General features: G+C 39.7%; 1 protein-coding gene across 6 annotated transcripts in view; it reads left to right on the top strand.

Annotated features, from left to right (window-relative positions):
- pias2 (protein inhibitor of activated STAT, 2) overlaps positions 1-22,403 on the top strand; it is an 84,733-nt gene that overhangs the window by 43,868 nt on the left and 18,462 nt on the right. For all 6 annotated transcript variants that reach the window (XM_030416783.1, XM_030416781.1, XM_030416782.1 and 3 more), the window contains 6 exons: positions 6,443-6,530; positions 6,637-6,687; positions 7,031-7,121; positions 8,907-9,041; positions 9,151-9,256; positions 17,281-17,354. In XM_030416783.1, coding sequence (XP_030272643.1) covers positions 6,443-6,530; positions 6,637-6,687; positions 7,031-7,121; positions 8,907-9,041; positions 9,151-9,256; positions 17,281-17,354 — 545 coding nt within the window. The remainder of the gene's footprint in view (positions 1-6,442; positions 6,531-6,636; positions 6,688-7,030; positions 7,122-8,906; positions 9,042-9,150; positions 9,257-17,280; positions 17,355-22,403) is intronic.

The following is a 22,403-nucleotide window of genomic DNA, read 5'->3' as shown; positions in this document are numbered from 1 at the left end:
TCGTGACTTTTTGTGTGACTTCCCAGGCCTTTGCCACAGACTCAAAATCTTCTGCCACGTTTTCAGCAAAGTGTCTAGTGGTGGTCTTCTGGATGGTCAAGGCAAATGAGTGAAGATGCCACTTGATGTCAATAACGTGTGCCGTCACACCGAGGTAATTTGAATTGCTAACCGAGGTCCAATGATCCCCGGTCAGGGCAACATATTTGGCTTTCTCCAATAAATTCTCTTTATCTTCCTTTTCATTGTCATAAAGCTGCTGGATTCTTTTTGTCACTGTCTTTCGGCATGGCAGCTCGTATGTTGTGTCAGACGTTGCAATCTGTAGTACCTTTTGCAGCCCCTTATCTTCCACCACTCCAAGTGGTCTACAGTTGCGTGCAATCCAGTGAGCCAGGAAGTTGGTTATTTTTTCAGACTTAGTTACCCTGGTCCTGAAACCAGTCATCTGGTTGAGTGTGGGTTGGGTGTGGGTCCTTGTACTCGGAGTCGGGCTAACGTCCACGCTAGCTCCCATGCTAACGCTAGCTGCTATATACTTAGCATTTAGGTGATATCTGAGGCTTGATATGCTGCGGTGATACGCAAACTCCTTCTTGCATAATTTGCACACAACCGTGCTCTTGTCTACGCTGCCATCCGTCCGCTTTTTAAAACAAAATTTCCCATCCACGGGGCCAACCAAAGCGGTCTCATCTGCTTCTTCGTTCATTGTTGTTGTCTGAAGTCATGAACGCTATGCATGAACGTTAGTTGGTGCTCCAGTACAATCAGTACCCATGAAACTCATCCAGTGAGAAACGTTCCGCGGTGCAAAAATTAGTGCGATTAAAATGCGTTCATTTTTTGAACGCGTTAATTTTTGGGTAATTAATTAATCGTAATTGACGCGTTAAAGTCCCGGCCCTATATTTAATATATCCATTCATATTCTGCAAACTCATAATATCACAAGACAGAACCCATGTTGGAAACACACAAACAATATGAATTCACTTTACATTTATAATAATTTTTTATCAATATTAGACAGACAGACAGACAGACAGATGCAGATACAGATGGATAGATAGACATTATTGATCCCAAGCTGGGAAATAACAGTGCAGCATTACACACAGAGACAATAACAACACAAAGAAAAGAGAAACAACCTAGACATATTAAAATAGCAATAAAAAATGTCATATACAAAAATGTACAAATGTATAAAAAATGTAGAAATAAGCAGAGAAATTGCAGTGCAAGATGAAATATAAGGTGCGGTGAACAGAGTGTATAAAATCAATCGCATGCACAGCAATCCACCAATCACGTTAGTTCTTAATTAGTGTGCCGAAGCAGACCACGCCCCTGCACATGGAGTGAGTCCTGGTAACAACATTGAAAAATGAGCAGGGAATGAGAGAAAATCACTGCAAACGACGACTTGGTGCCAAAAAGAAAAGCAAAGTCAGTTATCTGGAATTCGGCTACTAGAAGGATGATATTAATCAAACATGTGTTTTGTGTCGACAGTCTTGCATCTGTTGCCACAACCAGAGGTAACACAACTATTTAGATTGACCATTTACGTCGGTACCACACAGCTCAGTACGACAAAAACAGGTGAGATCATGCAGGTTAATTGTTCACAAGATAGCAGCAGTGCAGCCTAACATAAAGTGCTATTCAGGTCATCTGATGAAAATTCCTGTATTTTTTCATATCGCAATATACATCGCAGGGTTAAAAAAAAAATCGCAATGTCATTTTTTTCCAATATCATGCAGCCCTAAACTTAACCCTATGGGCCAAATTTATCATGCAACCATTTATTAAAACTATAGCCTGCAGACTCTGAAGGTCCAAAAGTATCTCTGATTTTTTCAAGAGCAGTTACTACACTTCTTACATTATCTCCATTGTCTGGAATTAATGTTATGCAGGCTTCTCCTGTCAAATTCAAGGTTACACACAACCCACCAGTTTTCATCATCAAATAATCAAGGGCCATTTCATGTTTCAAGAGGGCTAAACGGTGTGATCTGTCATTATCTGAAAGAAATCGGAAACTCTTAATCGTTTCATTAGAAAACCAAGACCGTGTATAGGTAATGTTATCGATATGATCTGCCAAGAAAGTCACCCCATACCATTCTCCAATGGTAAGATTCAAGGGTATGGAACTCAGTCATATCTCTCTTCTGTCGACCAAACCCTGATTTTGCCTGTACCATAGGTATGAATATAAGGTTATTCAGAGTTAGGTTTACCAATTGACAACATCCATTCCAATTCTTAGGTAAATGGAAAAAACTTTCTTACCACATTGCCAATAACAATTTGGAACTGGCCCCATTCCTTTAGCAAAATAAGCTTTTACAGAATTGTTAGCAACAACTGTAATCTATAACTAGAGAAACATTTTCAAAAGTAAGCTCCCCAGTTAAACCTGCCAGATAGTAGTACATTTAGTAACCCCCATAGATTGTTTATTACCATTATGACAGATCCATTCGTCTCAACAAATTCATATGGCGCTTCTTTTAGTGTCGCATAACTGTTATTACCATATTTAGAAGGTTCAAGCATTGTTTTACAATAATCAACATTTCAAACCAAGACCTCTGGAGTCAGTTTACCTGTTGCATTTGCCCAAAACTCAACAATTGCTACTCATGCTCCTATTCTATGTGCCCAGTTTTTGTCTATGTTTAATATGCATGTGGATACAAGATACTTAGGTCATGTGAAAAGCAAGGTGTGGATGCAGCTGTCAAATTGAACGTATTTGACCATGACATTGGTGGACCTTATATAGTTATTGGCCTGTTATCTCCCTTAGATTGTTTAGCTAAATGCCCAAGAAAATAGTACCATGAATTTCTGTCTCCAACATCATCAGCTTTAAGGTAACCTGCATCGAAAACCCCATGGTCTCCATCTATTGCTCTTAAACGGTTCTATTTTGCGTCATACTTGATCATGTATAGTTGGATCCACAGGATCTTCTTCCTGTTGGATGTGGTTATCAAAGTCATTGTCATCAATTTCATTCCCCTGCTCATACCACAGCATTATTGGGACTACAATGACTAAACTCATTAGGATACAAAAGAACAGAGTGCCTCTTTTTCCACATCCTGTCCTCCTGAATGGGTGCCATGCTTTTCCAGCAGTTGCTCTTGTTGTCCTCCGTCCTCAGTAACATCCTCAGTGGCCATCCTATGATCCTCTAAAGGGGGAGCGTTCCTGAAGTGACTAGCATGTATCCATGTGGCTCTCTCATCCACCTTCACAACGGAATTACTCACCAGCAGCACCTGGAATGATCCCGTCCAGTGTGGTTTCCTCCAATTCCATCTCTTGCAATCCTTCACCACCACCCAATCTCCAGGATGCAACAAATACAATGGTCCCTGCAATGGGACTGGTAGGACTGCTTTCACCTGTGCACGGATAAACTTTATAGAGTTGGAGAGATTTATGCAGTAAGTCAGCATACAATATCACATTTCTTCTCTCATTAGCCACAACCTTTGTCTTGGGGAGGACATCCCTGTATTCATGGGCCGCCCCCCCTAATCTCAAATGAGGACAAACCTGTCTTGGCTTTCCCTTGTCCACTCATGCTCATTAGCACCAAGGGCAGGGCTTTTACCCAATTCAGCTTTATTTCTTCCCACACTTTATTCAACCTGGTCTTAATGGTGCCATTTGCTTGTTCTACAGCTCTCCCACTCTGGGGATTGATTTGAGAACACATTGTGCCTATCACCCACAAATAGTCTGTTTTATGGCATTATTTACAAAATGTGTTCCATTATCACAAGATAATTTCCTAGGGATTCCATATCTTGGCAAAATCTCTCTCAGCAGCACTTTTATATCCATTCATATTCTGCAAACTCATAGAATCACAAGACAGAACTCATGTTGGAAACACACAAACAATATGAATTCACTTTACATTTATAATAGAGCTGAGCGATATATCGTTTGAGCATCGTCATCGCAATGAACGTGTGAGCAATAGTCACATCACAGAGCCTGCACGGCAAATCAACTCATCTAATGTCAAGGGTACGTGACACACTGTGCATGCAGACTCTGCATGCGCAGCAATCCACCAATCACATTTTTTCTTATTCAGTGTGCCCAAGCAGACCACGCCCCTGCACATGGAGTGAGTTGCTGGTAACAACATTGAAAAATTAAGACTTGGTGCCAGAAAGAAAAGCAGCGTCAGTTATATGGAATTATTTGGGCAACAAGAAGGATGATATTGACCAAACACTTGTTCTGTGTCGACAGTGTCTTGCATCTGTTGCCACAACCAGAGGTAACACAACTAATTTGTTTGACCATTTATGTCGGTACCACACAGGTCCATACGACAGAAAGAGATAAGATCAGTGCAGGTTAATTGTCCACAAGATGGCAGCAGTGGAGCATAACATAAAGTGCTATTCAGGTCATCTGATGAAAATTCCTAATTTTTTTTCATATCGCAATATCGCCCTAATTTATAATAATGTTGGATCAATATTAAGTTTTATATGTAAGATCAATATATCAAAATAAGAAGAGACATTTGAGAATTTCTCTCACAATCTGCAGGTTGTAATAGTGGTCAATGAATGCCTCAAATCCCATTAAATCCTCCACTGTAGCGATGTAGTATTCTGAGTAGATGGCGTCAGATGGGCTCTGAATGTAATTTGAATTGAAATGTCTTTATTCCCTTAGCGTTTACTTTTTAGTTCCAGGTCTGTTTTGTTAGCAACAGGAGAATAGAATGGAATAGAAAACGATACAAAAACAGACATAGACAAGCTCCATGTGTGCTGCCCCCGCCAAAATTAGTTTTTTGGAAATCTGTTGGTGAGATTCACATTTAGCTCCATGTGTTGTACTTCTTTCTGAAAGATCCAGGAATTTAAGTGGCATTTTGCAAACAGCTTGGTTGGAATTTATCGCCGTACACTTCACCAAGATTTCGACTGCGGAATCTGCTACAACTATGGGAAAGTGTAAATTTAACAGTTGTTGGCTTGAAGAACTAGAATTCAGTTGATTAAAAGCCGTACCTCATAACGAATTTGAAGCACAGTGTACGCTCTGCAAGAGGACCCTCAAATTGGGCTCACTTAGTGTGAAAGCACTAGTGTCACACACAAAATTGGAAAAACACCAGTTGGCTTCTAAAAGTCTCCAGCAAAGTCACTCTATCACACACTTCTGTACGCCTTTGTCATCACTTCTCAGTCCAAGTTCATCCAGTTCTGCACGACCCGAACTTTGTGCCGCCTCTGCCGTCTTGCAGTCAAGCGACATTCAAACCATCTTTGGCTCACCTCCATTGAAAGCGGAGGTGCTTTGGATTTTGAACTAAACATCAGTCGTACCAAAGCAACGAACACACACCAGGGTTAATTCCTCGATAAAAACTTAACTAAAACTTCTTAATCACTTGTTAAACTAATTAAAACTAAAGTAGAATAAAAAAAATGAAAAACTGTAGTAAAATAAAAAATAATGAAAATATAAAAACTATAACCCTGACACACACTCACTCACTCACTCCATTCTTCCATTCTCTCACTCCATTGTTTGAGTTGCTCAGTGAATGGCAATAAATTTGGTTATTTTTTTAAGTAATTCCGGGACTTTTGTACTTCCTGTAGGTAAATTTAGTTCAAAGTTTTATAAAAACGGTCTTAATACGTCTTAAATTAGACTTGTTCAAACCTGCAGAAACCCTGTTGAGACCAATTAAATGCCAAAAAGGGTTACCTTCACCACTTCTTCCTCTTCAGAAAGTGGAAAAACAACCCCTAAAGCATCATGTACAAATTTGTTAATTAGTAATCAGTTAATTACCTTGGAAGTGGTTGAAATGTCAAAGCATCATGTCTGTACCTTCCTTTTTCCTGCCAAAACATGGCTTTTCGCCGCCCTGCCATGGCCACACCCTTCAGTGAAAAACTCCAGCTTTTAATCAGTTTATATTGCAAATTTGTTCAGATTGCCAATTATGACGATGAGCATTGATTTAAAAAAGCCGACACATATACCAAGATATATACATGTGTAAAAGTAGTCTTGGGGGTTTTGGGGCGCTACTGAGGCATTCTGTCCTGCCCATGGCCGAAAACCATTGCATACATGCACTTCCACAAAACTTGAATTTTGTGTACATTTTCATGTATTTTTGAGCATATTTAGGCCCTCAAAAATGCGATTTCTTTTAGTGCATGGACTTTGTACTGTTAGGTGCTGGGCCCTAATTAGACTTGATGGTGTGGGGAATATATGGATGGGTTTTGAGTTACTGCAGTGGAATTTATTGATACATATCTGAATGCTGTTTACAATTTGAAAATATTACAAAATGTAAACTCCATATAAAGTTGATAAATTAAAATAAGTTTTTGTTTGTCATCATATATGTTTTCAGGAGGGAGCACTGCACAGAGGTATCACCAAGAAAAATATTTTATTTTTGCCTTGACACCTCAACAAGTTCGAGAAGTATGCATATCCAGGTAGGACTGTTTTTTTTAATAGCTCAGTCATTGAACAGTTACCAAGAATAACATGCCTGTGTCTGTGAATAATAAATGCAGTATGTTTAACCTTGTTTGTCTGCAGGGACTTTCTGCCAGGTGGCAGAAGGGACTACATGGTTCAGATTCAACTGAGGTGAGAATGTTTAGAGTTTTCTGATCTGAAAATTATAGCTCTTGAGTTTATTAACACATTTGAATCTGTAACTAAACAATAGAGTGACAATTCTTTATTTTTTAATATTAAGTGAGTAAAAGAGCTTAATGCAAAGCTGTTTTGAAATATGTTAAGGTCTTGATAACTCTAAACCCTCCTACATGTCAACATCTCTTGTCATCAAAATTTACTGAAAATACTAGATGTACTGCAAATAGGGCGAACAGTGATTCAGAACTTAGCACTGCAATAACTATCCCATACTGACTGCTGAACATATTTAGAAAGGTTGTTTACTCAATGTTTTTTTGTTGTTGTCCAGGTTTTGCTTGTCAGAGACTAGTTGCCCTCAAGAAGATAATTACCCAAACAGCCTTTGTATAAAGGTCAATGGGAAACTTTTTCCTTTGCCAGTAAGTGCTCATTTTACTCTTGAACAGTTCCACTATAAATTCAATCCAACTTAATGGTCCAGTGTCTAGATTTGGTGGCATCTAGTCGTGACATTGAAGTTTACAGCTAACTGAATTAGGGGTAAACCAATTATTGGTCTGGCCGATTATCGGGGCAGATATTCAGATTTTCAACAATATCCATGTTTTCTGGGTCTGATTGCCAATTTAATAGAAAAAAAAAATATCCAGGAGTTTGGTGGCATCCTTTCTCTGTTTGTGGCCACCACACTGTGGTGTAGTCAGCACATTTCCATGCACACTTAAGTTGAGCTACAGTCATACTGTAGCTTGATTAGGCCATTTAATTGGACTACTGCTGTTGTCCCATTATACAAGCACCAGGTGAGAATCGATTTATTGACGAAAGTATGCCTGACTCCACCATGGTAGGTGGCGATATGCTGATATTCAGCTAGTTGCTGCTGGACCTTCATCTGGTTAATCTTTTATGTCACATACCAAACAAGTTAAAAAGTAGCAAACGGGCTGCACATTATAACGTCCTTGGTGAAAACATGGTCCAAAAATATGTTTTTCTTGCTCTAGCACTTGCCATGTTGAGACCTATGTCGTTGCCGCCTTTTTTTTTGTTTCCTGGCTTCCTGATACGGATTTATGCCATGGACGACTTCTGGGTTGATGTCCGGCCTGGAAACTGCTGTGCATGTACATAACGCTGAGGCCAGTTTAGGTCTTGGCGTGTACATGAAAGCTTAAATTGACTTCCAAACACATTGTCTGGGTGTGTAAATCCGACTTTAAGAAATTTTATTTTAGACTAACATGTTTACATGAACTTTAAAAATCCAGTTTAAGTTGGACTAACACAATAATCCAACTACTTCTAACATCATGTACACATAATGAGTGTCTACAAAACTATCTGATGTCACCATTGAATTTGCTTGAGTAATTAAATAAATGAAAACGAGTGAAAGTAGTAAGTAGCAGAAAATGGAAAGACTGAAGCAAATTACCTCCAAATTGTGTATAAGTTTATGACTCAGTTGTAGTTACATTCCATCCCTGTTTATTCTTAACGTTTAATTTTCCTTTCAATGTATAATAGGTCCAATTATTGGTTGTCGCTCTCCTGGCTTACCAATTATCGGCATCGGCCCTTAAAAAACATATATCGACCCCAAAACTGAACCCCCCTTGTCGAAGGTGGCTGTCATTAGAGGCCCTCTCAAGAGATAGTTTTTGATTTGTCTGATTTTGGTTTCTTCAGTAACATGTGCTGAAGACTATCCGTTACCCCCAACATCATCACTGTGGCCCAATCCTGAAGATTTGCCCTCTACAACATCCGCAGGATCCGGTCTTTCTTCACAAACGATGCAACGCAACTCCTGGTCCAAGTGCTGGTCATCTCCCGCCTGGACTACTGCAACTCGCTCTTGGCTGGACTCCCAGCCTCTGTGACTTCACTATTGCAGCGCATCCAGAACGCTGCGGCCCGCCTCATTTTCAATTCAAATTAAAAGATATAAACTTCTCGTATTTTGGTGCCCTCTAGTGTTTGGGGCCAGATTTTTCACACACCCTCAATTCAATTCTATTCTATACCCGTCCTGAAAGTTCTGCTTACACCACTTTTATGGTTTAGGGTTCAGCACCAGTTTCATATATTCCTGGAATTGAATATTCCTATTCTGCCACGAAATCCTCCTTAAACCTACACACTGGACCTTTAAGTGGTAGCAAAGTGAAAGATGATAATGTAGCATTTTATCCCTATAGGGTTATGTACCACCACCAAAAAATGGTGTGGAACAGAAGAGACCAGGAAGACCTCTAAACATTACCTCCCTTGTCCGACTCTCCTCTGCAGTACCCAATCAGATTTCAGTGACATGGGCACCTGAAATTGGAAAAGTGAGAACATAAACGACATTGGAACGCTTCAACTTTTTCTATTTGCTCATGGATATCATGTTTGGGTATAGTAAATCCTCTAAGGTTGTGTGATCAAATTGTCTTTCAGACCTATTCAATGTCTGTGTACTTGGTGAGGCAGCTGACATCACCACTGCTCCTGCAGAGGCTGAGGATGAAGGGCATCAGAAACCCAGACCACTCCAGAGCACTGAGTAACTATACAGTAAAACAACTTTTGAATGTTGCCCACTAGAGGTTTTTCAGAAATTTTACCTTGAGGTAGGCATACTTGACTTATAGACTTCACAAATTTCCCCAAATTACCACACTCCTCAGTTTACCTGAATATGCGTTTCCACCATTTAATCACTGGTGGTAATAGTAAATGTAGATAGCAGCTGTTTTTTTAATAATTATAATTCCAAGCTAACATATCCTTAATGGAATTCTGACTGGTCAGATTTGAATTTTGCATTTCTTAAATTACATTTATGATAATGATGTAATGTTTAAACAACGGAAATTTCAACAAGCGAGAATTGATTTGTTGATATCAATAAATAATAATTTTGTAACTTAAATCATATAACAGCCACATATTTGTAATAGTTTGATTATATGTTGGACATATGTGAAAGGCTATTGACAATATCTAACTAGCCACAATTCATATGGAATTTCAGCTGTAAATATCTGTAAACGTTACTCATACAAGGGATGAACAAATGACTGATAGCTGTAATTAAATTAAATATAACTGCTAGTCAAACTAGTCAAAACCTAATTGCTGCTAGGGCTGGGCAATGTGGCCTTTGAATAATACTGTGATATTATGACAAAATCTGGATGACAAAATCAAATGTGACAATATTTTTGTTTTGTTTTTACAAAATACCTCTATCAAATTTGGAACACTAGAAATTGAAATGTAGAAATAAGTATTGGGGGTCTCAATTCTCCAAATCCATGATTTGATTTAACTTTAAATGTTATAGGGTTTCTGTGGAAGGTATGTGTTTTGCTGCTGGCCGGTCATTAGTTTATGTTACCAAAGAACAAACATTTAAACTGTCCACAGGTTTTGATAGGCATAGGTCTCAATTTTGATTCATGTTACAATCCATTCACACATGGCCAATTAAAATGACTAAATAGCCACAACTGAAAACCACTGATACTTCAAGTGAATAACATTGTTCATCTTACTACAATGCAATGTTCTGCTTAGAAACTTTAGGTCCTGGCATTATGCGGAAGCCACTTGACTCAAATTTCCCCAGATCCCACTCTGATCAAGCATCCATTAGATGTACTGAAACAAGTCCAACGCATGGAGGCACCACCTCACAAACCAAAAGGATTCAAAGGATCTGACAGAGGTCCTTTTTCCGTGCCTTGACAGTTCAGAGCCATGTCTGATTCACAGTGGGACCTCCATCGATGAGACTTGTGTCGGGATGACCCATGGATGCTTGATCTGTTTGGGATTTGGGAAATTTGGAGACCAGGTGATGACTTGACCTCTCCCTTTCCAACTTTTAAGAAGCATCCTCGGCATCATCAGGAATAACAGTAAGACTATTGCTAATATAAGCCAGCAGTGGGTCCCAAGTTTTATGGAATGCGGTTAAAGATCCCTTCTGTGAAAGACTTAACTTCTCTAACTGTAGACATTGTAAGATTTCATGTACCCAGCTGTTGTGAGTCGGGGGTGAAACATGTTTCCATTTGAGGAGAATGGTACGCCTGGCGAGCAGGGTGGTGAGGCCATGACACACTGTGTAGCATTGGGCAAGTTTTTAGTCGGAGACAGACCAAAAAGAGCAGTCAGGGTGTTTGGTTCTAAATTTGTGTTGAGAGCCTGTTTAATGGTTTGGAATATATCGGACCAAAAGTTGGTCAGTCTCGGGCCAACCAGAACATGTGTGCATGGTCGGCTGGGGACTGTTTACAGCGGTTACAAGCATCACTGTGACTGGGATATATCTTTGCCAATTTAGCATGGGTGAAATGGGCTCTATGAAGCACCTTCCACTGCAATAGACCGTGCCTGGCACAAACAGATGAAGAGTGGACCAGCTTTAAAATGTCCCTCCACTGGACCTCTGTAATGTCAACCCCCAAATCCTTTTCCCATGCATTTTTAGGTGATACCGTGGGGGCTGGACTCAGAAGTGCAATCTTATTATAAATGACAGATATCAGTCTTTTTTGTTGCAAGTTGAGAGACAGGAAGTGGTCCATTTCAGCTTCAGGGGGGCGGTTTGGGAAATGTGGGAACTGCTTTTGGATAAAGTGTCTCATTTGAAGGTTCCGAGAAAAGTGGCTATTGGGTAAGCTGTATTTCTCTGATAGAGATGCAAAGGACATGAAAACACCTTCATCATATTTGTCGTTAAGTGTTCTGGGCCGTTATTTGACCATACGCAAAAAATAGGGTCAGAGCAGGAAGGGAGAAATGCATAATTATTTAAAACTGGAGCAAGAATCGAAGCCCTATGTAAGCTATGCTGCTTCCTGAACTGGATCCAAATTTTAATTGTATTGGTGACGACTGGATTAGGTGAGACCTTATGGGCACTTATGGGGAGCTGTGAGCAAATCGGAGAATCCAGAGAACAGCAAGAAGATGATATCTCAGTGTGAGCCCAGGATGAACAGGCGTCTGCACTTTTTCGTGGAGCCAGTATAGAAGTTTATTAATGTTGCAGGCCCAGTAGTGTTGAAAATTTGGCAATGCCAGTCCCCTTTTCGGTTTAGAAAGTTGAAGAATATGTTTCTTAACTGGTTGGTTGGTTTATTATGCAAAATGAAAGCATTAAATTGTTGTTCGAGATTAACAAAAAAGGATTTATTAACCCTTAGGAGTCGACGATCACGCTTCCGACGTATTGTGTTGGGGCAGCCTTCAAACTATATACCAGTTTTTAAATCGTGTTGTTAGGCCAAGCAAAACTGGAGATATGATAAATAATGTCCGCAATGTTTTTTTCGCTAACATTATCGGCACGTTTGCTGCGCGTTTGGTGCAGGAAGAGACGCTACAAACGGGCTTTTCTCCCGAAAGTGTCCACAAGCAGGAAGTGTTTGCAAGGAAAATAACATGTTCCCATTGGTGGAAAAAGGCACCACACTAACCAATCACAAAATTCTATAGCAAAACACGTGATTTGGTTGTAAGGAGCAGGCGGAAGTTGTGGGAGGAACAGCGGCGAAGATTGACAGCGGCAATGACGGTGGCAGAGAGCGATAGAGATCGATAGTTTTGAGAGTTGAGAGATTTGTGACATTTAGCGTGTTTGGAGTGTATAGTTAGTGTGTTCTGTAGTGTTTAGTGTGTAGTGGAGTCGTGTTTTTGTTTTGTGAGTCAAAACAATGAGGGGACTACTGAATGTGAAGCAGACAGGAAGCAGCTGAGGAGCCCTGAGCCTGAGGCGTTGCCTGCATTTAAATGTAAATAGTTACATATAACAATTTTGGCAGACAACAATTTGTATTTGTATTCTAAGTAATAAAATTGGTTCGTTAAACATATTTGTGGTTTTCACAGTAAAAAATCTAACTTTTTCCTACTCGGATTTTTATATTTTTTTGTGATTTAGGTCCATTGTGTTAATACAGTATGTCAAAATGAAAAAATAACTGTACAGTCACACATGTGAGGTTGTGCTGAAAATAATGACACCAAACAAGGCAAGGTAAATAGTTTTTAAGGTGAAATATAATGGTAAAATTAAAAGTAGTCAAAAAAGGCCAATTATACCCCAGACTCCTAAGGGTTAAGACAGATTGGGATGTGTTGAAAGGGATACAGAAGTTTTGGAAGAATAACCATCCTAATAAGATTAACTCGGCCTGCGAGGGTCAGGGGAAGGGCAGCCCATCTGGACAAGTCTGACTTGCACTTCTCTAATAACGGCTGAAAGTTCTTCAGGAAAAGTTCCCTAAAGGAGCTGGTAATTAACACCCCAGATACCCGAATCCCTCTTCAGCTATTTTGAAAGGAAATACGGATTGTGGAAGTGACCTCGCCAAATTGTTAACAAAGAATAGCTCGCTTTTCTGAATGTTCAATTTATACCTTGATAGGTGCCCAAACTGATTAAGAATTGACAAAACTGAGTGGAGGGAGGATGTGGGGTTTGAAATGAATAAGAGAAGGTCATCAGCATATAAGGAGAGTTTGTGGACTAGACCGAATTGAGTGATGCCTTCAAACTCATCCTGGTTCCTGAGCCAGATGGCTAGTGGCTCGATGGCTATGTTGAACAACAAGGGTTGTTGAGAGGGAAGTATGCTGAATGGACGCCGTTAGTATTAACTGAAGCGGATGGGGCTGCATACAGAAGTTTAACCCAAGAAATGAAGTTAGAATCAAAGCCAAATTTCTTTAAAAATAAAGTTAGAAAGGCTTTCTCTGCGTCAAGCGCCACTATGATTTTTAGGAGTGTTGGATGCAGATGAGTATATGATGTTCAGCAGCCTTCTGGTGTTGAAGAATGAATGTCTCTCTAATGTGAAGCCAGTCTGGTCCAATGAAATTACTGATGACATCGCATTTTGAAGGCAAGAGCGAGAACCTTAGCCAGAATCTTACAATCCATGTTTAAAAGCGAGACTGGTCTATAGTTACCACGGAAGGTAGGATCCCTGTCTTTCTTCAGAAGCAGTGAAATAGATGCCTAATAAAAGGTCGCTGGCAGTCTGCCTTCAGTAAAGGAATCATTGAACATTCTCACAAGGATGGGGGGCTAACAACATTGAGTATGCTCTAAAGAACTTGACTGTAAAACCGTCAGGGCAAGGATAATTCCTGTTTTACATAGAATTGATTTGCGTCATGCACCTCTAACAAAGAGATGGGTCTACCCACTTCTCTGGCGATATTAACATCAATTTAACTGATCTAAAGGGTTGGGGGTCATTGCAGTAATTGGGGCGCATTCAGAATTGTACAGTGTGGAATAGAAATCAGAAAAAGACTTAATGATAACTACTGGATCAGAAGTGTGGTTGCCATCAGGTAGCTTAATTTGAGGAATCAGTCTAGAAGCACTAGCTGCGCAGGCCTGCTGTGCCAAGAGTCTCCCTGCCTTAACTCCCTGCTCAAAAAAACTTTGTTTCGATTGTTGCAGCTGTCTCTCCACTACGCGTGTCATTAACTGGTCATGTTCAGAATGTAGTAGTAGCCGTTTCTTATAGAGGATGGGGGAAGGAGAGGTGGAGTAAGTGTCATCGAGTTTCAGAAGTTCCTCTGCAATTTCCAACTGTCTAGCCCGTTCAGCTCTTCTCATTTGGGAAATATAAGATATCACCTGTCCCCCAATAGTAGCTTTAAGCGCTTCCCACAGAATGTACTGCTGACATCTGGGGTGTCGTTTAAATCTTTAAACTTGTTATCTGACAGCAAGTGCGAAATGAACCCCCATAGTGCACGTGGAATTGTATCTTGTGGAAAATTTATGTCAACTGTGGTAGGAGCATGGTCAGAAGTGGTTATTGGGTGATACTCACATGCGTTCACACAGTTTATGAGATTGTTATCAAGTAAAAAGAAATCAATTCAGGAGAATGTGTGGTGTACATGGGAAAAAAAAGAGAAAGCTCTACCATGAGGGTTCTTAAACCTCCAGGGATCCGAAATGCTCAACTGTGATGCAAAAGTGTTTTACTATGTTCGCTGATGTGGATAGTGTGATTTGTGTAGGGGAAGATCTGTCGACAGTCACATCCTGCACCAGGTTGAAGTTCCCACCTATGATACTGCGGTGACTGTCAGCGTTTGTGATTTTTGCAGAGAGCCTTGTAAAAAAACTGGTTATCGTCCCAGGTGGATGCGTAAACTGAAACTAAGACCATCATCTGAGCTCTCCAGCTCACAGCTAAACTAAGCCTCCGGGGTCTCTTCCCTTATGGTAACAATAATTGACCCCATAAGTCATAGAGAAAAACTTAAGCAACCAGAAAATCAAGTACTGTGTTCCAGACCAGGTATGCAAATAATTAAAAAGGTGAACAAAGGCAAATAGGTGACTGCGTAGGACTTGCAGATCAATGGCTCTATAAAGTGTCTAAAATCAGCAGAACATCCTTCAGGTAAAACAATAACATCCAATATGAGGTAGAACTACTTAAACGATGAAAACACATGTGGAGAAAGTAACAATGAAAGTAATTGTGAGCCAACACAGGGCACCAAGACATCATAAAGTAGGCAGGTCATGAAAGTATTCCTATACATCAATGAAGATTAACAAAACGCCCGCATGTATGACGTCCATCATGGGTTAGAACGATTAGGTTGTACTGGTGCACCGATAATACATCAGTTTATGAAAAGTGTCAGACTTCAATGAAACCCTACCCTTTGACTAAATGAGTAACAGAAGGCAAAAGTACTTCAGATAACCCAGCAGCAGTGAGAGATGGAAAAAATTTGTTCTTTTTTAAAAAAGCAGTAAAGAAAATATACAATAACAACCAGCTGCAATCTGCATGCGAACAAGCTTCCCGTAGTGAGCACGAGAGTGGATTAAAGATTATCTGAATTCTCATATTAGTGTAACTGGGAACAAAGAGAGATGAAAGAGAAGGAATTTAAAAATACTAGCAAACACCGGATGCCGAATCAACGTGCTAGTAATGTGTTAAAATGTCCAGCCAGTAATTTTTGCTCAAGAGTCTGCACAGTCAGTACACCAGCTCTTATACTTATCAGTAAAGACTACTAATGACACAGTCTGTAAATTAACTCCAGGCCCGTCCAGGGCTGGTAAAAACATAGTTATCCAGTTAGCATACATTAACTCACGGTTATCAAGTTCTCATAACAATGGCTCATCCGTGGTGGGACTAATAGTCGCTGATTTTACCGGAGCGTAGTCCTTGTAAATGGCGATTGGGGAGCCTCGTGGTCCAACTTAGCTTCAAGTGTTGAAATAGACGCTTTAAAATCAGTGGCGAGGGCTTGGCGGTGTTCTTCTAAGGGGTTAGCAATGGCCGCCATGCTAAATTCGTCACCTGCCTCATGTGAGGTCTGGTCTTTCACAGTCTGTCTGGTTGCATACGTTGACATATTTTGGTGGTGTGCCAGTCAGAAGAGACTAAATCACTTGAATATTGCTGCTTTGTTGCGACTTTCGGGGTCTTAAAACATGAAATTGTCAATGGTTGCTGGAGCGAGACTCGGCGCGCGTCTACTCCATCTCAGCCAAACTGGAAGTCCCTCTCGCCATTCTTGAGCCGTTTTTTGCGGTGTGCCAGGATGCATTGTCGGTCAGAACTGTATTAACTTTAAGATTTAAAAAAAATGCTCTATCACAGATGGCTATGCCATCGCATCTTGGTTGGCGTCAATAAAGTGTTGATATTTGACAACCAAAGAAAGATGCAACAACAAGAGCCCTGTGTGGAGGAAGCTTGTCATTAATTGAGAAACTCATAAATCAAAACTATCACAACCAGGGTGGTAACGGATGAAATTGCAACAACCAAGTGCACTTATAAGCTTGTATGGAAAAAAAAAAAGGCTTAGATGGGTCAACAACTATACTTAGGTAGTCGTTAATATATCTGGGCAGACCTCCCAAGTCAGCTCTGTGGGAAACACTGTTGTTATGATTGAAAGACCCCTAGCAGCAAAAATAAAAAACTATGCATTTAAAACCATGAAAAAAGAACACTTAATGCCATATCCCCACATAACAACATCCATAATCTAAACAATTTCAAGTCTTTTATCACAAAAATGATCTATGAATACATTGGCCAGCCTTTATTTCTACATCTTAAAATATATTTGTAACATGTCAAAGTTGTACTCCAAGAGAAATCTAGCTAACATTTGCAAACTCAGATTACTGTAGAAAGCTGACTGTACCCTGGTTACATAAAAGCATTCAAATGCACTGCATAGCTTTCTGTGTTCACAAATTGTGAGCAGAGAGGGCATTGTTATCAGTTTCAAGAAGTTATGGGTTATCTTGGTGAGTAAACATGCGCTACAAGAACCTAAGAAGATGGGGATCAAACTGAAATAAATCAAGGATTAGGGATCTTAACATTCTTTGGAATCCAGTGTGCAGCCGGTCCCTACAGATGTCTTCGATCTTTTACTTGGGTTCTTAGAACTGGAAAACCAATGTTGACTTTTTATATTTGATTTTGGCTTTTTATTTTCAATATACATTTTGATTTTCTTTCTCTCTGTATTCTTCCCCTACCTTCTGTGTTTCAGTCAAAGAGAAGCTAACAGCAGATCCAGACAGTGAGATTGCTACAACGAGCCTTCGAGTCTCACTTATGTGCCCGGTAAATTCAATGTCTGTAGAATGTTTATGTGATGACAGCAACTTTCAGATTATTCTGAAGCATGAGAAACTCACCCTTGAAATTGGTGCATTTGTCCATGGATCAAGGTGTATGGGGTGGGGCTATCAGCATGCATGTCTTTCTGCCAAAGTTTATTCTTTCAAACTAACATTGGATGCAAAAGTTGCCTTCACATTATTATGTTTATGTCAGTCTATAGTTTTTTAAATAATTTTCACTACATCAATCATTGATTGTCACTATCGAAAAAAATGATTTTACAGCTTTCTATGTAAATGCATGAGAATTATAAAATCCTGCAAGCTGTTTCAATTGTAATGACTATTTATGGTGCCTTGGTCTCTAAACCTGCAATATGTGAAATGTTACCTGTAAAAGGTCTGAGGGCATGCTGTAAATGAAGGGAGTAGAGAGTGATGGTGTGGATTGGCATTGGCTGTAACAGTGGTAGACGTCATTACATTTTTATTTATTTTTTTAACCCTCTGGACTCTATGCTGGCCATTTGTGTCCACCTCACTTCCTTTTTGTTGATCATTTTAGCTGTGTTAATGCATATGGAATGATATTTCCCAAGGGTATGGATTTTTGGCTGATCTTTCAATTTTCAAAACCTGCTCTTTAAATATGTCAATATTATACTGTGTATCTACAATTGTACCTTATGGCTCTATCGTGGACACTTTTGGCCAATTGAAACCCATTAAAACCACATTTTTTAATTCCTTGTGATTTACAGTATAAAATCATATAATTTAGGTAAAATGGCTTTCATTCTAAACTCAAAACTTGAAAATTGTAGTTTTTAATGTTTTTTACCAGATTGTGTCATTTGTCCATTTTTGGGCAAGGGAGCAATTTCAGTTAATATTCTTAGTTTCCACTAGGGGCGTATGATGGCTTCCTGCACTCCAATGGAGCAAATGAATGACACAATTTTGACATAGGTGTGATCCTAAGGATGTCAGGTAATGATGTGTGTTTGTGCATGAAAAATGTAGTATTAGCAAGATAAAGTGACATAAATTACAGTGTATCATACCATACAAGTTTCGGTGAATTTCTCTTGGTACAGGTTATTGAGCTTTGAGTTTCCAAGGCAAACCTGGCTGTGATGCACAGGTTGAAAACACCTGTAACTTTGATCTTTTCAGAAAAAAATGCCACACACAACTACACAATAGCCTTTACATTCTCAAATAGCTGCTCTCCAAAAAAAAGGATCACAGGTCATCTTGACCTCTGGCTTCTGGGGAAACAAAAACAAAGTCTGACACTGTTTATAAATCTGTCCTGGAGTTTTTGCAGGTGCAGTCAGTACTAATGCTATAAGTGAGCCTATCAGCTCCCAGATCCTTCTTTATCTGCAAGATGGCAAGAAGGTCATATGCCCTGACTGAAGCACTTGAGTATGTGATTGGCTCAGAGAGTAAAGATGGAGAGAAATCCTCTGCGGTTGAGGAGGAGAAATCTTCTACCCAAGATGAGGACACGTCCTCTCCTGAAGATGATGGGAGACCTTCCTCAGAGGATGACAGCAACACCACTGATGACGACTTCCAGCCAGTGCCTGATTCCTCTTCCTCAGGGGAAGAGGACGGTACAGACACAGCGATGGAGGCCGATCAGCTGATGGCAGAGACAGAGGGGCTGGCGGGTGAGTGGATGTCTCGTCATGGGAAAATAATGTGGTTTCCCACTGCTGAAGAGACCCTGCACCACAATCCAGTATCCACTGGTTTCACCCCAGGGCCCACCCTGTATGCAGTTGCCCATATCAGCAACCTGAGGTCTACCTTTGACCATTTTATTACAGAAGAGATCATTCAGCTGCTGTGCACCAACACAAACCTGCATGGGAGGCGAAGGTGTGAGGATTGGAAGAAGATCCAGTGGAGATGGAGATGAGAGTCTACATTGGGATTCTGATTCTGGCTGGTGTCTACCGCTCAAGACATGAAGCAACACATGGCATGTGGGATGCCAAGACAGGACGGGCCACGTTTTGTGCCACGATGCCCCTCTACAGCTTCACTCAGATCAGCGCTAACATCTGCTTTGATGACAGGCTCTCCCACCCAGGACGCTTCAGGAATGATAAACTCGCTGCATTTCGCATCCTGTGGGAAAAGTGGGTTGCTTGCCTCCCCCTCTTATTTAATCCAGGGGTTGATGTGTGTGTGTTGACGAGCAGCTTGTTGCATTCATAGGTCATTGTGGACTTCGACCAGTTGCGTGCACAGACCTTTTGAAAGGCAGGGGCGAAAGGCAAAAAAGGGCACATACAGCAAGTTCTTGCAACTGAAGAGGGCACAGTAGCGCGCGTTTTGGCTCCGAGGAGGGCACTTTAGTGCCTGATTTTGTCTCCCAAGAGGGCAGTTTATCATGTTTTAACCAGCCAAAGGGGCAGTTTGTTGTGTTTTGCCAATCAAGAGGGCACTTTAACGCACTTTTTGGCTCCCAAGAGGGCGCTTCAGCGCGCGTTTTGGCTCCCAAGATGGTGCTTCAGCGTGCATTTTGGCTCCCAAGAGGGCACTTTAGCAAGCATTTTGGCACCCAAGAGGGCACTTTAGTGTGCATTTTCCAACAATTAGGCCACTGCCCACCCCCCCATGCACACCACTGACATCTACAATAGATTCCCAACAAGCCTGCACAGTATGGCATTAAAATCTGGTTCACCTGTGATGTGGCAACCTCCTATGCCTGGAGCATGGAGATTTACATGGGAAAACCACCCAGTTAATTCTGGAATTGATGAGTTTGTAAGCAAACAGGAGGTGGACACTTTTGGCCATGCATAAGCTAAGAGGGAGTTTTTATGTTTTTTCTGTCACTGCACAAAAAACTAATGAAGCATAAAAATCATTGATACTGCTTATTATTGACAACCATTTAGCTGCAATGATGGTTAAAGAATAATTCAGGTAGCATGTATTATTTTGTAAAAACATGGTGATTTAATGCTATTCTCCCTTATAAATCATCAGCATTATGTTATCTAATAGGCATTTAAAGGGTTAAAATTCAGAATTTATATGAAATTTTAGTTTTCATGACCAGGACTGATGCAAATTTAAAAAACTGGGAAAAAAAAGTGGAATTATTTTTATATGCATTAGTTTTATAGCATTTTAGAAATGTAAACATGAGGTGGACACTTTTGGCCACGAACAAGCTGAGAGGGAGTTTTTATGTTTTTCTGTCACTGCACAAAAAACTAATGAAACATAAAAATCATTGATACTGCTTATTATTGACACACATTAAGCTGCAATGATGGTTAAAGAATAATACAGGTAGCATGTATTATTTTGCAAAAACATGGTGATTTAATGCTATTCTCCCTTATAAATCATCAGCATCATGTTATCTAATAGGCATTTAAAGGGTTAGAATTCAGAATTTGAATGAAATTTTAGTTTTCATGACCAGGACTGATGCAAATTTAAAAAACTGAACAAAAAAAGTGGAAGTTTTTTTTATATATGTATTAGTTTTATAGCATTTTAGAAATGTAAACATGAGGTGGACACTTTTGGCCACGAACAAGCTGAGAGGGAGTTTTTATGTTTTTCTGTCACTGCACAAAAAACTAATGAAGCATAAAAATCATTGATACTGCTTATTATTGACACACATTAAGCTGCAATGATGGTTAAAGAATAATTTAGGTAGCATGTATTATTTTGTAAAAACATGCTGATTTAATGCTATTCTCCCTTACAAATCATCAGCATTATGTTATCTAATAGGCATTTAAAGGGTTAAAATTCTGAATTTGAATGAAATTTTAGTTTTCATGACAAAGACTGATGCAAATTTAAAAAACTGGTAAAAAAAATTGGAATTTTTTCAATATATATATTAGTTTTATAGCATTTTGAAAATGTAAACAAGAGGTGGACACTTTTGGCCACGAACAAGCTGAGAGGGAGTTTTTTCTACTTTGCCTTCCCTGACAAAAATGACAATGCATAATAATCAATGTTGGTGTTAATCAGTTACATATCTCAGACTGTGTTATTGATAATACAAGATAAACCGGTAGCACTGAGAAGATAGGCTGTGATCATTTTTGTGGTAGTTTTCCAACAAGCGCATTGTGCAAACAAATTGGCATTTGAGGGGTTAAAAAATTAAAAATGAATACATTTTTTGTACTTATGACAAGAACTGATATTAATTAAACATTTTATGCAGTAAAAGCAGCAAAAAACATACAAAATCCCCAAAATTACAGACTCAATCTGTTGGTGGCCATTTTTGGCCACGAACAAGCTGAGAGGGTAGTAAAAACGAACAAGGCCAGAGGGTTAAGATTTTTTTTCTGGCATAGACACCTCTATTAGCAGTAGACAGAGAGGAAACGCAGGAGAGAGAGGGGGATGTGACATGCGGCAAAGGACCTCTGGCCGGAATCGAACCGGGGTCGGCTGCGTTTATGGCATTTGCTCTAACCACTCAACCACCTGCGCGCCATTACAACTCATTTTTAACCACTCCGACAATTTTTAGTATTGATCCACCCACCCCTATCATTTATAAATATCTTGCCAAGCAAGATGCAGAGTTGCTTATCAGGAGTGATATAGCATTTCTCAAAATCAGTCAATTTGAAGGGAACATGTGTATTTAAAAGTATTTAAAAGCCTACTTCAACTCAGTGCCGCTTTACTAGACATTGTGAGAAAAAATAATAATAGTAATGAAAATAAAAATAAATCAGCCAAGACCTCAGAAAAACAATTGTAGTCATTGTTGAAAGGTACATCATTCATCTTCACAAATCAGTTCTGTTAGGAATAATGAGTGATCTTGTTGAAGGTTACCCACAACATTCAGAACAAGTTAAACAATTTATAGGCAATGCTTCCAAACACTATGTGTATGTAAAAGTCAACAGATTAATTACCTTTGCACAAATACATATGATTTTGTATAAACACAGAATCCTCCTGTTAAAGGCAATGAGCATATCCCTGAGAGAAAAGCAGTATACTGTAGCCTATATATATATATATGTAT

The sequence above is a fragment of the Sparus aurata genome, chromosome 5 (assembly GCF_900880675.1).
Source record: "Sparus aurata chromosome 5, fSpaAur1.1, whole genome shotgun sequence".
Classification (NCBI taxonomy): Eukaryota; Metazoa; Chordata; class Actinopteri; order Spariformes; family Sparidae; genus Sparus; species Sparus aurata.
Note: the sequence above shows the minus strand (reverse complement) of the source record. Positions and strands in the feature narration are given on the sequence as shown.